At 36.1% G+C, this 17486-nt stretch overlaps 1 protein-coding gene across 3 annotated transcripts in view; it reads right to left on the bottom strand.

Annotated features, from left to right (window-relative positions):
• The window catches only part of LOC107687568 (PHD finger protein 21B-like), a 66786-nt gene that overhangs the window by 48183 nt on the left and 1117 nt on the right, over window positions 1–17486 (bottom strand). Inside the window, exon 1 of one of the 3 annotated variants that reach the window (XM_016484953.1) lies at window positions 8474–8806. The exons of 1 other annotated variant lie outside the window; for it this stretch is intronic. In XM_016484953.1, coding sequence (XP_016340439.1) covers window positions 8474–8527 — 54 coding nt within the window. In that variant the 5' untranslated portion in view covers window positions 8528–8806. Of the gene's footprint in view, window positions 1–8048; window positions 8100–8473; window positions 8807–17486 lie in introns of those variants that run through there. One more of the 3 variants, XM_016484954.1, reaches the window with a different exon arrangement.

The raw sequence follows: 17486 nt of genomic DNA, 5'->3' as shown, positions 1-17486 counted from the left end.
AAAGCTGAGGTTTGTTATTTCCTGAAAAGTTATATTTTAGCTGGTGTCATTGATCTTATGTTGCATTTGGTCAGACTCAGCCCATTGCTTTACTTAAGTATATTATATTTTCCTTTTACAGCTGCAGACGGAGGAAGATCCTGAAACACACCAGCAAACCCTAAAACAGACAACAGTTTACAGATGTTTTTCAGTGGCAGCAGAACTATGACTAAACTTTTGGGTGAAACTTGTTTACTTTTTTCATACTTTTATTACTTGTGGAAAAACTTGAAGAAACCATTTTAAATAAGTATAAAGAATGGCATTGGTTTTGTACATTTAATTTTTGTTTAACGTTATTAATAAAAAATGTTGTTCAATTAGCATGTTTTTGTGTTTTGCTTTGGTACCGAAATTGGTACCGAGAACCGTTGATTTTCACTGGTATCGGTACCGAATACTGAAATTTTGGTACCGTGACAACACTAATATATATATATATATATATATAGGGCTTATATCAGCTGTCCTAAATTCAATCATAATTAAAACATTTTTAAGAATAAATAATCTCAGCTAATGCTGTGAACTATTTGAACCCTATTACTTGCACATTACTATAATATTAAATGTTACAATTAACAACATGCATTACAAAACAACAAAGGTCACAAAATTACGTATACATACCAAACTGAAAGACCAGAAAATTTTCAGTACAAACCAATTTAGTCGTAAGCATGAGTCATATGTACAATTTTGTTTCATAAAGGCTCTTTTTTGGACTAGAAAGGATATTTTGAGCACTGCACGTTACAGTAGCCTATGTGTTCAGTTTTATTTCATTAAGATCAATAAAATCCGTTTTTCATGGTTTGACTCCAAAAATGAATCAGCACTTCAGAAGGAAATAAGCTCATAGATTGCAGCAGAGGCAGTTGTTTTATTTTAAAGAGAGTCCGTGGGCAGTAGTAAACACTTGCACACATGTGGAAACCGTATCAGCCTTTGGTGACCTACTAACGCTGCCGCCCCAATAACACTAGAGGCAGCATCACATGAGCGTAAAGACACAACCTTATCTTGTCAATCATTAAACAGTCTTTATGTATTTTAAGGGCACTTCAATAATGCATCCACTACTGACGGCCTAGAAAAGCATGCAGATTAGAAGGCAGAAGAGGGTGGGACATCTGACAAGACACGCCCCCTCCTGAACTGTATACTGTTCTGCACTAAAAAAAACACAACTTCAAAGCACACGAGCAACCATACTGACATCGATCTGTGTCCAGCATCCACACTGATTATTTCTAGCTTTCCAAAATGGTATATAAAGAATATTTAGGCCTAACTTAAGATTTATGTATTTGAATCTCAAATAAAATTTCCATCCATTTAGATTACAGTTTAGCATAACCAAATAAACTTCATATGATGCATATCTGCATGTGTGTTTCAAATACACAATAACCAGGTTTATATATTTATCATCAATAAATCCAATTTGTGGCTAAGCTGTAACTAACTGAATATTGCTTGTTCAACCTTGTTCATAATCTTTAATCGAATAAACTGAATTTTTCACAATGACCAGATTTATTTGTTTATTATTTATTAATTATTCTGATTCTAAGCAATTTCATTAAATGCATTTTTTAAATGGTTATTTAATTAACATCTAAGAGTTGTAGATAGTTAATTATTTTGGTGTGCAGAAATCTTACCTATTTCTTACCCGTTTCATTTAGGTATGACTGCTAAATATGCATCACATTAACTTTATTTAGTTAATGTTAAAACTGTGTAGTCCAAATGGATTGGATTGCAATTCAAATATAAATCTTAAAATTAGGCCTATTTCTTTTCCTAGCCTAAAACAGATAACATTTTGGGGCCATAACCTGCAAATCTGGGTTGGTAGCTGTGAGGTTATAGGTACAAATATCTGGAGAGTAGAACCTGTAGTACACATCATGTCATAAAAAGGCAAATCACATTCATGCCTTACTCGATTTCTGCTACTGATGGCCAGAATCTGTGTAACAATAAATTACTGATCGAAAGAAAGAATAGCTTTTGACCAATCATACGCCAGAGTAACAATGACTCAAACATGCTACAAACAAATGGCACCATAAGTAGGTTTTGGAACAGAGCCATACAGTCATCGTTGAAAGTGTTGACTTCAAATCAAGTAATCCTATTGGTCATCTAACGTGATCTAATCTCGTTACCTTATTAGCTCATTACAGTCTCACAGCACAGAAAGCCAAAGTGTTGACTCAGACATCAAGCTCAGATGCATTTCAATGACAGAACGAACCTCATGCACTCTGGAGAAATTTTTTACAGTTCTGAGTGACCACATCTGTCAAGCTCTGAAAAGGACAAAAAAAGCACCATAAAAGCTTTATAGAAATGGTCCATATGACTTGTGCACTACATCCCAAGTCTTCTAAAGTTGTGTGAAAGCTCAGTGTGAGGAACAGACTGAAATAAATTCCTCATTCACTGATGACATCCCCCTCCACTGAAGCTTGTGTCTAGCTTTTGTCTAAAGCCAAAAAAAAAAAAAGCTTTTTCTGTGCTTATTGAAATTCGAGAGCCACTATAGTAAAGAACATTATTTTTAAATAACTAGGCTACTTGAGTCTGTTCCTCCTACAAAAAAAATAAGGACAATTCACTAGGACAATTTTGAAGATTCGGAATGTAGTACACAAGTTTTGGGGGGGAAAAATTGCTTGGATGTTTTACTAAATATCTCCTTTTTATTCTTCGGAAGAAAGTCAAACAAGATTAAAACAACTTCTAAATGAAAAATTGTGACATTTACATTTTACAGGACTTGCAGTATAATTAAATACTGGCTGTTCATATGTCATGTATAGCAGTGGCGAGCGGTGACTTTTTTAACCAGGTATGCTGAGTGATAAGACCCCCCTATCGGCTTTTAGGACACTCAAAAGGGATCACAGATGACAAATAGCTAAGAAACACTGTGGCAGGTGTCGATTTAAAAGTATGCACATTTCCTACCTTATTTGTAAATTAAATTCTTCTCCAATCCTTCTTCTATCATTTCAAGTTTATCCATTATTCAAATGCAAGAAAAATATAGCTGGTTTTCCAAGTAAAAACTGCCTTAGTTAGTTAGTTGCACTTAGTTACGTTATGATACGTAATCAGAGGGTGGGGAGATGGGGGGATTCCCCCGGTCAATATGTCTCTCTGTATCAGCTAAATTATTTTTTTATTCCCAGTGAATAGGAGTTAAAACTCCCACCCGGGTGACACTAATAACAGACCATGCAAAATACCCAAAAATATTTAAAATATTGCAAAGTAATGTTGCAACCTTGCAAACAATAATAAAATCAGAGAAGTACTTTAACTGTAAGCGACACGAGCATACGCAAAACAAAGGGAACAATATGATGTTTGTTATTAAAGTTTTATATAGCCCACGTTTTTATAAACATTTTTTTTTAATTTACTGCTTAGGCAATAACGTTGACACAATAATGTATATCTTCAACATACGTTGTCTATGACCAAAAATGTAAGAAGGTATGTTTTCAGTGGACTTTTAAAATTAGCTTTGCTTGAGAAAACAAAAATATACAGTTACAGTGTTTTTTTTCTTTTGATATAGTCCAGTTGGTTTTGCATCAAACACAATGTCATTTTCGGCAATCGAAATCTGACAGGATCAGCACATTTTTCCGCTTGGGCGAGCACTTCGCGAACAGCTTACCTCATGCATTAAATCAGCCACAGACCAGCAAAACACTGAGAATGCGCCACAATCCTGACGAGTCATAGCAACAGAGCGGAGGCGAGAAAGCTGCGGAGAATCCTCTCGCCCGGAAGCAACCACAACTGGTAGATTTAAAGAAAATTACTGCCGTTTGGCAAATAAATCATTGTACGTACTTATTCCTAACTCTTTAAGCTTTAAGTTACATTTCAAATGACAAGGGATCAACTTATAATCATGTTTATATGAATTATCCCGTGAACTTATTCTCTCAAATGGCCTGGGTATGCGGAGCATTCGCAGCTTATATGGACAGAACGCCACTGATGTATAGTTTTATGAGAATATACATGCATGCTTTTTTTGGAATGACATTTAAATAGAAAACAAATTTAATTAAATATGCTACAAAAATATAGTTTCGTTTACCATAGAGTCAAGACCATGTGTGCTGTTTTACATGTTGTGTCTTTACTGAGACACAAATCTAAAGACATACAGTTAAATTCAATTCATAGAATCTGGAGATATTTCCAACTGGACACAGATCACATCTTTGTAAAGCACTGCTATCTTGAGTAGAATATTAAGACAATGGAGATGACATCTTGATCACTTTGGTCTGAAAACCTCTAATGCTTCACAACCCTTTAAAAAGCAAGGCACGAATCACTTACACAACTTAATGTCTTATGAGATTGTGAATGAATGGCTATAGAAGCGTTTCACAATAATAGAGTGAAATACATCAACAGAAATAACCGCATGAATGATTTACCGCAGACAGTGTTGCTATGAGACACGAGCACAGATCAAAAATGGTACAAACCAATTAGATTCATTAAAATAAAGCTTCTGCTGGTCATCCATCATGTGCTTTTGGATGTTTCCTTCAGGTCTTATATCCTCACACACTGAGCTTGAGTCTGGGCCTGAGTCTGTGTAGGTAACACCATCATGCCTGAACTTGAATGGTTCACACTACTGCTCTCAATAATATGTGTTACCATTAGATACGACCAGTGTGCCAAATCAAATCTGGATGAACTTTGCAAAATATCAGTCTTGCCAATATAATGGATTGCATGCACTTTAAATGAGGAAGCATGTTGTAACTGTGATATTCTGCTCCAATAAGATGTTGAAAAAAACACTGAGTGAAAGCATTTGAAGAACAGTTTCATAGATTTCCCATATGTACCACAAAGAGCCGTTTCATGATGCTAAAAAAACATGTTCTAACATCAGGCCTAGTCTCTCCAAATCAGAATTTTCTGTACAAAAAATATGCATCAAAAACACAAAAGAACTTTTAAAGATTCTTCTTGAACCTCTTTTCCATATAATGACAGTCAACATTGACCACATCTGTCAGGTTTTACAGATTTACTTACAAGTGTATAATATGTATATGACCCTGGACCACAAAACCAGTCATAAGCGTCAATTTGAATAAATTTTTTGATATATTTACGGTAGGAAATTTACTAAATATCTTAATGGAATATTATCTTTACTTAATATCCTAATGATTATTCGCATAAGAGAAATAACGATAATTTTGACCCATACAATGTATTTTGTATACATTGTATGTAAAGCTATTGCTACAAATATACCCATGCTACTTATGACTGGTTTTGTGATCCAGGGTCACATATAATACAGTTTTTCACAATTACAATCAGATGCTTTTACATATTAAAGCTGCTGTCAGTCCAGAGCTACACAAATCACTTTAGACAGAACGCTGAATTGCTTTCAGGCAAAGAGATACAAGTCACTTGCATTTGTGCTAATGCAATAAACTTATACAACCTGTAAACCTGTACTTTCTTCGCTCTCTATAAAATGAGCTTTTGGGTGAACTATTCATTTATCACATGGAAATGTGGGTAACAGCATCTGAATAAACAGACAATGCAAATGTAGCCTTTCCTGCAAGCTAACGAAAACCGGGCCATCTCTGCAGGACAGGAGCAAAAACAGAGGCAAAAACAATACAATTCATTTTACACTGTGCATGAGGGACACACATGAACTCACACAGAGGGGATCATTTTAGGAAGGATTTGTAAGCCCTGAGAGAGACCAAAAATTGAGTAGAAGCGAGCAAATCAAAGCTCAAGACTTACACCAAGTTTATGAGCGTTTCTGGATCAGTGATGCAACAACTAGCAAGAAGACAACAATACAAAACCCTCTCACGCAATATGTATTAAAAACTCACAAGCTAAGATAGATATTTATAAATGGATGAAAGACGTTTGCCCTGCGGGGAACACAAGATACTTACAAAGGCTTCACACAATTATGATGTTCTCAGCTAATAAATGCTGGAGGGTTTGCTTCCCCTGTTCATCTGCATTTCAAGCCTCCTTCAAATGAAAGTTCGAGTGAAATATAAAGAGGATGGGTCAGTACAGGCCCAGACGCCAAAAAAATGTCCAATATTATTTTCAGTTATAGTTCAACATATTTCTAGTTAGACTAGATGTTCACCTAATACATAACCTGAATAAGCTTAATGACATAATTCCGATTACATGAATTCACTCAACATTTGCATAAAAATGTTGTGGTTAGGTTTGCAACAGTCTGGATTTTCTATTAAAACACTGCACACTTTCCACACATTAATAATAGCCTACATAATTCACTTCTTAATGTAAGCAGGAAAAATCTGTTAAATGAAAATGTACAAATTGTACTGCAAAGACACAACTTTTGTTTGGGTTATGAAAGCCTGTGTTTAATTTTTTTTAAAAGGTAAACAATCAGCTGTGTATTAATAATACACTTTGAAATGTCTTAGTCTTAGAGCACTGAATGCATTGTATGGGTGTTATTAATGCATTATTGAGACATCATCATGCCTTGTAAAACTGTATATCCTTTGATTTAATTACACGATCTACAGTTATAAATGAAATAGACATCATTTATATTAGGTAACATAACATATGTGTTGTGTATTTTAATGTATTCATGTATTTTAAAGCCTTTCCTGTAGTATTTAATGCATTATTTTACTCTTAAGAAGGAATAAGTAAATATTATTAAGCATTCTAAACGTGATAGCCACTATTAATTACAAGAAGCTCATAATGAGTATTATAAGGCCTACAAAGGCTTGTGTGTAGTGTCTTGTGTGATGCTGACTAGTGTTTTCTCCTCCCTTCCCCCTCTTTAGAATGGCCATGAATGAGCCCTCCCCCCAGCCAGAAACTCTGCAGACTTTTGCTCCATGTTAGGAAGAAACCAACACCCCTTCAGCACAAAATGGAAGCTTCCACTATCAAACTGAGGTACACCAAAAAGCCTCACAACAAACATTTAACACAAACACACACAGCCGCAACATTTGACATGTCAAACACGTTGAAATGAACGCGTGCGCCGCTGTCCGAGGTGCTGAACGTTGCGTTACGAACAGAACGTCTATCGAACGAACTCAAAATTCTGTCGTTCTGAGGGATTCATTCCAATTCTAAAAGACTGAGAGGTTCTCTAACAAACGCATCAAAAGAAGGCCAAAGAGACGAATTACCTATAAACCTTTAAATAATTGCTACAGGAACGCTATAGATGACCTTCCTTTAAGTCACGATTATAAAAAAGTGAAAGTGAACTGCAGGGATCGAATCAAATTCGACCACGTCGTCATGTGACCAAGAAAAATAACCCCTCGATAAAGACTGTCGATAAAGTATCGAATAAGTACACTGAGGTTAAGTACACGCTAAACAACGATGTTTTAATGCAACCTGTCCGAGGAAGTAAGCAACTTCCTAAACAAACTCCCAATAAACATGTCGACCAACTAAAATGGACGTGTTAAACAATTTACTACAGTACCAATACAATTTTCGTGTGTAAATAAAGCAGATTGAACTGATTTTCTAGTAGTTTTAATCCACTTGGTGGGGGCAAATATGTTTCTAAGAAATTCTAACACGTTTAATGCACGCATGACACGAAATTTCATCACTAATTACATCGAAATGCTGGAAACATGCTTAAATTCTTACTTGTTTTTCACTTAGAGATGTTATTCTGCTTTGCCTTTAAACTATTTGTTTCTTAAACTCAAAGTCATAAAATGATACACATAGGATCAATACGATTCCGGCCCAAAAGAACAAGCCAGATATTTTCAAAACTTGACAAAACCGTTTGTGTTATTTGACAAAGTCACGTAAAGGACAAAGCGTAACGAACGAACGTAAGAACTATTGATGCCGACAAAGTTTCTCACCCAATGTAAAAATGCCCCATTCTTCAACGCTTCAAATAAAATTACCTGTGGGTCCTGCTTCATCTGTGCAACTAGTTTCTAAACGAAATAAAACAACGAAAAGACGTTTGGTTTAAAGTGTTTCAAGTTAGGATATGAGGGAGGAACAAAGCGTCGAGCAGTGAGTCCGTTTGAACCTCATAAATATTCAAGTCTCGTCCCGATCGCATACACAAAACCGCCGCATTATTAGTGCAAATCGCAAAAAAACACGCCGCACGCGTTAAAGTGCATCAAAGAGCGTTTTGACAATCTGCGCTCAAAGTGATTATGGCGTCATAAAGGCGAAAGAATGTTACCGTTGTATCACTCAAAAAGGATACGAATTCCAACCAAATTAAAACGCTCGCACACGGCGGATTTCTGTCTTCCAGCGTGTATTCACATAATAAGTCCCGGGAAAGCTTCAACAAAATGCCATTTTTATTTACCTGATGACATTGGACTTCTACTTTCAATGCTTGTTGAAGGCCTTGTAGCTCCATATTCCGACTTCAGACGCACTTTTCCCCCACTTTCGACGCGATCCGCGTTATTTGTGGCGTAATACAAATATTTTTTAAAGCAACAATAACAATCGCAAGAACTACTCGGGCTGCACAGCAAGTTCTCGCTTCTTTACTGGCCGTAAGACTCATCACCCACTTTACGCCAGTATAAACAAAAGTGCTCAAAAGGCGGGCTAAAGATTTCAGCAGTCACAAAGATCCACTCCAACATCCACACGACAAAAGCCTATCCGACCCATCCGATACGCACGGCTTTATTTTTAAGACTTTGAGTTGAAAATGTGGAACTATATTTTGTCCGAGTGCGCGGCTTGATTTCACTTTGCCTGGGGAAAAAGTTGCGCTTTGGTTGTCAATGCTAATTCGGAAAGTTCCCGGATGGAGCAGTGAAAAGAAGAACTCTCCCTTCCTCTGTCACGTGAACGCGCATCCTCAGTTATGGAGTCATGCGCGCTCCCACACATCTATACAAAACAGCAGAACTAGTTTCAAATGTTCACAAAAATGTGTTGATTAAGATACACTGATGGGCTGTAAATCAAGTGTGTTGTTTTACTTTATGAAGAGAAGAAGGCATTGAATTATTTGGAAACCTCTTTATTTTGTTTGCTAAATACTATATGCATAAAAAGAAGAACAGTTTTACAGTTGAAAAATCTGACATTTTGGCAAGGTACTGACTGCCATGAAATGTTTATGAACATCTTTGTATATATTATTCTAGCAATAAATGATGTGTAAATCAAATAGCCTACTGTGGCTGTTCTTAAATTAAATATCGTTTTTGATTATTTTCAGAGACCAAAGAATGTGTTTTGATTAAGTGTGAGCTGTATGAATGATGTTAAGGTTTGGGACTGTGTAATATCCCCCTTAGCCCCTCACAGGCCTCACCCCCACATAGCTTAAATTAACACAAATCCCTCCAGCTATTCAAATGCAAATATGAGCCTCTGAACTGCCTTTATTGGTAGTCTGTAACAGTGCTTCTATGGGTCTGTATTGTTTGTAGATTTCCTCATGTATCTCCTTATCATAAAATATTTTGTTGCTAACATCATTTAACATGGCATCTGGTGTCTATCGCTAAAAATAAAGTGTATTGTGTTTACTTCCATGAATAGCTTGGTTCGGTTGCTTGTATAAAATAAATTCTAAGCTAAACTCTGACTGTGTGTTAATATTAGAATTCCCCCTTTACAGCAAAAGTTCTAAAATGAGCATCCATACTAATGTGTTTTTCATTTCATGGTACTCTCCCCTCCAGCTGATCATTTTTATCCCAGTTGAAGGGTTTACTCCACCCTGCCCCTGCCCCCATCCACCCTCCCAGGCATCCGCCACCGCCCCCTCTAAACACAAGTCACAACGTCATTGGAGCGTTACGCTGTGCTCACGCGCTGCTCTGCCCTGCTGTCCTATCAGGAGTTGCGGCTGTAGCATATGCATCCAGAAAGACACAAGCCGAATGAATGAAAGCCAATCAGCTTTCAGGACAGGGTGAATGTGATGTGGAAGTTAATGTGATGCAGAAAGGGCAGTCCAGTGCATTTACTTATAACTGACTGTAAATCGTTTTCTTCTTGACGCATGTGCTTATGAAGGAAGTTAAAAAGCATTGTGACGAGAGTATATTTTTAGATGTTTGAGAAGTTTTCCACTTTCACTAGTTCATTTCAAATGGTCCTGTGGTCTCTGTTTTAATACATAAAAGATGCATGCATATCTAAAAGCTTTAATTTGAGGATACTCCCATCAAAATTGGAGGAAAGGTGAAAGGTTAAGGAATTACAGCTCTTTAATATGTGGCACTGGGTTACTGGTGTTTAGTGATGACGTGACAGAAGACAGAAGCTGAAGTGTAGGGATGAAATGTTGTCTGCCCAGATTCAGTCAAATGGAGAAAAGTTGATTGGCGGTGCTTCATAGTACAAATGGACTATGACCCAAAACATACAGCAAAAGCAACCCAGGAGTTTTTGAAGGTAAAAAAAGTGGAATATTCTGCAACGGCCAAGTCAGTCTCCTGATTTCAACCCGATTGAGTATTTCACTTGCTGAAGACAAAACTAAAGGCAGAAAGACCCACAAACAAACAACAACTGAAGTCAGCTGCAGCAAAGGCCTGGCAAAGCAGCACAAAGGAGGAAACCCAGTCTTTGGTGATGTCCATGAGTCCCGGACTTAAGGCAGTCATTGCCTGCAAAGGATTCTCAACAAAATATTAGAAATGAACATTTTATTTATGATTATATTTATTTTTCCAATTACATTTGAGCCCCTAAAAATGGGGGGACTGTGTATAAAAATGGTTGTAATTCCTAAGCATTTTATATTTTTGTTCAACCCCTTAAATTAAATCTTAAAGTCTGCACTTCAGTTTCATCTTGATTGTTTTATTTTGAATTCTGTTCTGGTGGCATACAGAGCCGAAATTCAAAAAATTGTGTCAGTGTCCAAATATACATGGGCCTGACTGTCTGTATATATGTATATATATATATATATATACTGTATATAGCTGCAATCAAATAAGTTTGACTTTTACTATATTTTATTTTATTTCAGTAAACTTTTTTTTTTATTTCCATTTTTTATTTCCATTTTTATGATTTTAGTTTTAACTATGACCCTGGGTTGCACGATAGCATATATTAAAGCTTTTTAAAACTTGCATTCTTACAGTATGTGGTCGATAAAACACCAATAAAATCATGCTAAATTTCAGTCGATCACACTGATTATTACACAAACTCTGTATTTTGACATTTCAAGTACTTGTAAATCCTGTATAGGACATAATTTGTCTAAATTACGTATTACTGTCCTTGGTTTAACAGATTGTTCATTAGATTGATACAGCATCTGGCTCAGACAGTATCAACTCTGCTTATAAATCCACAATCTAATCCTGTTTACATTAAACAAACCTCTGGAGCTCACAGATCTGTTACTATGACAACAACTCTAAGATGAACAGAAGAATCCGGGATCGGGTCTAACCCTAAAACACAAAAAAAGAAGGCGCCAAACACTAACCATAAGAACTGGTAATGCTTATATATTCAGAAATGAAGCATTAGGTTAAACATGTATGAAGAAAATTGAGTACATGGTCTATAAATCACATAATGCGATTAATTAAGTTTCCTTTACATTTTGTGTAACATGTGACTGGTCATGACATGAACGGCATCAGATATTTTTGCCAGCACACTATCTTGTCCTGAGACACCCTCTGACTTTACCAACGGAATTTCCTGGAATAGATGTGAGTGTGTCACTTGAGCTCAGCTCTTACTGTAAGCATCACGGCAGAGAGCAGAGATCTGATCACACCGTAACCTTCATCTACAGATGCCAGCACTATGAGTATCACATAATCAACTCATGTGCCAGTCAGTGGGTGGAATTAACATGACAAACAAAAATGAAATGACTAAAACACATCAATATTAGGGGCATTATGCATTTCTAAGTACTGTACTTCCACCACTTCTACAGAGCGGCAGTGTTCATGTGGGCTCTACAGATTAGAGTCTGAAGCTGACGCTTTTAAAATGTCTGACTTTTCAATATATGTTAGGTTCTCCTAAAACTACTCTGAGGTGGTTTGTGTTGCTAAACCAATTTATATGAACACACGCTTCATCAGCTGTAAATCTACTAATTGTGACATGACAGGCAGATTTATTTGAATGTATTCATCACAGTTTTTAACATTTATGGTTCATCTTTCCTTGGAGAGGCAGAAAAGCTTGAAACATCAGAAGCATCAGAAAAGTTATGAATAAAACATGTCATGGCATAACACATCTTTAAGAAAAAAATATGTGAAAAACATTGTCTAGACACTGAATAATTTGTTTTATTCATTATAACCACAGAGGGCTAAATGTTGCATATATATAGCATGCATTACAATTTATCACAGTAATGTACTTAATCTATAATTTTGCATCATGTTCTTCTTGCTTATTATTTGAAAAAGAAGTGTTTGACCTATAACCTATAATGGTTGTAAATATACAATGTTGTAGATTGAGTTCCGTTTAGCTTTAATATCCATCACAATCACTTATAGATTTCACATCGTCAGGCAAGTTGTCTTCCTATTTTAATGTAATCGTTGTTTTCGATGACAACTTTCATTTAAAAGATTCAACTGATTATAGTGCGGTAGCTTTATGGTGCTGAAATAATGCAGATAATGCCAGAGAGATGGTTCCATTAAGAGAAACCAATTAAATTTCCTCTTAATTTGTCCATTCACTTCTCTAATTACAGCATGTTAACTAAGTCTGCATAATTAGACTTTCACTGATCTGTGCTGCCTGACTGACATTTAAATATGTCATCTGAACAAATTAGCAATTAGAGACGCATACAGCAAAAAAAAATGATAATCAGCCCTCATGACTTCATTAAGAAACTAGTGAGGAGAACCCATGACCGCTTTGAGTCAGAGTCATAGGCAGTGTTGGGGAGTAACTAGTTACATGTAACGGCGTTACGTAATTTAATTACAAAATAAATGTAACTGTAATCAGTTACAGTTACTAAGAAAAAATGTGTAATTAAATTACAATTACTTATGAAAATGTTAACGATTACAAAGGGGATTACATTTGAATATTTACACACATCCACATACAGATTTAATTGATTTCTTTCCCAAATTACACTGATTACTCTGAGACATAATTTCCGCGATGCGGAAAACACAGACTGGTTTGTAGAATCCAATAACAATAAAAACGGAATTCCTATAGCCTAACGCGGACGGAATATGCCACATTTTGGACGAATAAATCAAAAGTAGGTCAGTACACTTGAATCAAAACGCGATATGGACTAGTGTCTGTGAATATTATTACAGACTGTGCAGCATGCTCTAGAATGTGCACATTGAAACTGACATGACATTTGCCATATAATCTCTCAAAACGGCTCACAAAGTTTTTGAACAGAAATTCAGCTACATCTATGTCATGTGGAGAAATGCTATCTTTCAATAGACAGAAAGTTCCTTGTACAAGTAGCAGTAAGTGTTCAAGGAAGTGGCGTGGTAAAATGCCACTCAGGCATGGAAGACAATAAAACAACAGAAAATTCCTGTATTCTGAGGCCTTCCAGAACTTGCCCATCTTTATAGGTCTTGTAATATTGACTGGTGGCTTGATTTCAAGTAGCCGTTTATCAATGGCCATGGCTTCTCTTCCAATATACCAGCTCTCTCCATGATACTTTGAATCAAACCATAGTGTTGTCAGTTGCCGACATACACCGAGTAAAATCCCATGCATGTAGTCGAAACCAAATCCCAGTATGATCTTAAAAAACGTTAATAGCATTAAAGGCGATGGACCTTTAACTCCACGAGCACATGTGCCTGTTGTAACTGCTGTTCTTACATCATTGAAATGCTGGTTGTGGGTGCGTGTGCTTGAATCTCCACTTTCTGGACTGTATACTCTAGTGAAACCATTTCCTTTGGCAACAATTTCACCCTTCTTGTAACACCAGTTACATCCGTGTTCCCCATTAAATTGTTTTATGTTTTGGAGAGTGCAGCGAGCAACTGAGTCACACACACATACAAGATTGAAAACACGGACATTCAAGCTTTGTCCTCTGTGCATTACTGTTAGACCTTCTTCCTCTAGCTGAATGCACTCATCAACAAAGGGCTGCAGAAAATAATTCATTTTGGGCTTAGAAGCACCAAACCACAAACCAGCCAGCAGCGCATGCTTGCTTCTCATATCCGGGGGAAGTTCATTGATTATGATTTGGATTGGCCAAATGTGAAAGGGAGATGATTTAAAGATGGGTATACCATCAGCACTCCAAGTAAGTGAAAGGTTCAACTGCTCTGGATCATTCAGGGGATCTACAGATTTATACATGGCACCATCAAATATATCTTGGACACTGTCTGGATGGCTTTTGCCCCTGGTCCATTTGTAATCTAACGATGCTGCAAATGTTGAATCTAACATCTTTTCTTCCAGCTGTTTTCTAATTGATACTTTCATAAAAATGTTACCTGATTTAACAAGTGAGTTCATATCCCCAGGTTCAGAGCCACATGAGGCACAACAATCTGGGATCTCATTACCGAAGTAATGCTGACATTTAGGGCAGATGTACATCATTTCAAAAGAGTTGCAATCAAATGTTTTGAAGAATTTATATAGACTACTAGGTACTCCATTGTTTCCTTCTGGACAATGTAGATTAATCAGGTCCAGTAAGTCACTAAGGGAAGATTTTGTTGTGTTGTGCCTCAGAGCATAACATAAAATTGACAATAGGGATACTTCATTACTAATCTTAGCGCTGGGGTAGATCTTCTTTTTCGCTGATGTTGGGTTCTCTCCACTGCAATCTTGTGCGGCATCACCTGCTGCAGCATCCATCTGTAAGAATTGTGGAAAATAAAACAGAACCTGTTCAAATGATCTTGTAAACATGTATATTTTAATCTTACACTCATTCAGGCATAACAAATCATACTTACATCAAAATTGGATACTGGATACTAAACTATATTATAGTAAATCAAAGCAATACTATTTTTAAAATTCACAGTTTCAACCCAGTTACCAGTTACTATAAATCTTACCAAAAACAAATTTGGCACATGTTCTACATTGTCACACATTTCACTTTCACTTGTATTGTCCTAGAAATGCAAAAGAGGAAAAAATTGGAAGATGGCATAAAAATTGTATCACTCCAAATTAATTACATATACTGCAAATGATATTGTGTGCAATCTTACTGTAGGGTCTTGTGGTGGAGTCATATGCCAGTTTTGTGGTTTGCAATGCTCATTATCAGATTCTCCATCCTAGACACACACACACACGTAAATCTTTTAACTGTGAAGATGAAAAAAACTCCCATTGTACCTTAATTATTATATGTTAATCCAGGGAATAGTGGTGAAGTATTCTACCATGCAAAAATCTGTTGCTGTGTCATTTGTGCTGTGTTGGTCCCAGTTCTCCACTTCAGTCTCAGATTCATCATCCTTACAATCATATAATCATGAAAAGCTATAGTTAAAATATACTATGGTAAAACATGAGAACATTTAACTAGCAATGTCCTACCATGGTATGATGTGGTGATGTGTTACAGTTGTATGGATAACTGATCTCCTCTACTCTGTCAGATCTGTCATCCATCTGTTAGCATTCATTACATTTTAAATAGGGTAACTTGTAATCTGTAACCTATTACATTTCCAAAGTAACCTTCCCAACACTGGTCATAGGTGACAGAAAGAATCAGACTCATGTTGGGATAACAGGAAAAATGGTCTGTATTATTACTTTTAGTATTATTTGATTTAGACTGACAGATTTTTTTTAGTCAGAATGTCTCCACATTTTCTGCTATTTATAAACTGTTAAAAAAAAGGGTGTCCACACTCTCTTCAGTGCTTCATAAATTATAAAGGTCAACATTAAGTCAAGAAACCATATTTATTTCCTGTACCCCAAGCAGTAAAGCAAAGGTTCTCAACTCTGGCCTAAGATCCACTTTGCTGCAGAGTTTAGCTCCAACCTTGATCAAACTCACCTGTCTGTAACTTCCTAGCAATCCTGAAGATCTTGATTAGCTTGTTCAGCTGTGTTTTTGATTAGAGTTGGAGCTAAACTCTGCAGGAGAACCACTGCAGTAGAGCATGGTGCTAAGCAATGCCAAGGTCACGAGATTGATGCCCATGAAATGCATGAACAAATAAAACGTTTACCTTTAACGCAATGAATATGGCTTTGGATAAAAGTGTCTTGCCAAATGTAGTTTTGACAGCCTAAAAACTTCTGGGGGAAAATGTGGTCTGAAGGCCTTCTATATTTTTAAATGAATTGTCTTTTTCACTTTTAATTATTAGAAATGATTGTACACAGCACAGTGAGTCTCGCTACAGACCTTAGCTTTCTCACATCCAGCTGGTCCAGGAATCATGTTGGGATAACAGGAAAAATGGTCTGTATTATTACTTTTAGACTGACAAAAATCCAGATTTTTTTTTTTAGTCAGAATGTCTCCACATTTTCTGCTATTTATAAACTGTTAAAAAAAAAAATAAGGGTGTCTTCCTGTCTAAGTGGGTGCCTTGGCTGCAATAAGCTGCAATATGGACTCAACCTTATGTTAATAGAAAAGGTCAGGCTACATGAGATTAGTGGAAGACTATTGCCATCGGATTTATGAACATTTTAGTCCTTCTGTTAATGCAAACTGGAAAAGTGACCAATAGTCCTGCCAAGAGTGTAAGAACGCTTTAAAAATGCTCAAAAATGCTTACACTTTTTCTGCTGTTCACTTATATGTAATTCTACATTTTTAAATAAAAAGGTTGCATTTAGATTTAAAGGTTTTGATAGTTGGATGTCATAGAAGATTCTATTTTAGCCTGTTTTAGGGCTGGCGCTCTAAAAAAACAGGAGTTTTCAAACTTTTTGATGCCATTTTTTGTTATGTTAACCTAACAAGCTAAAAAAACACATTCAGTTCAACTGAAACAATTTTAGCAAATTTTTTCGCTATAAATATTATTCGAAAGCAAATTTGCAGAGCATAGTATACCATTCAAACTCCCTAAGGTGAGAATGGTGAGGAGAAACTCCACAGAAAGATGACACAAACTATTCTTGAACGTATATACAATACAAAGAAAAGAGATTTAAATTCTTATTTTTAACAAAAACAAAATTATGTCTTACTGTTAAAAAAGGGTTATCAATAGAATAAAATAATAGCTATTAATCCTATGATGTCTGTCTGTTCAGCATTTAGAAAGTGGCATGAAGCAGTATTCAACTTTGCATTATGTTAAAGCCACGTTAAATATTTTATTAATATCTTTACTTAACATGTTAACTTTGACTGCCCTAAAAATCACATACATTTTTTG

The sequence above is a fragment of the Sinocyclocheilus anshuiensis genome, unplaced genomic scaffold (assembly GCF_001515605.1).
Source record: "Sinocyclocheilus anshuiensis isolate Anshui unplaced genomic scaffold, SAMN03320099.WGS_v1.1 scaffold233, whole genome shotgun sequence".
NCBI lineage: Eukaryota > Metazoa > Chordata > Actinopteri > Cypriniformes > Cyprinidae > Sinocyclocheilus > Sinocyclocheilus anshuiensis.
Note: the sequence above shows the minus strand (reverse complement) of the source record. Positions and strands in the feature narration are given on the sequence as shown.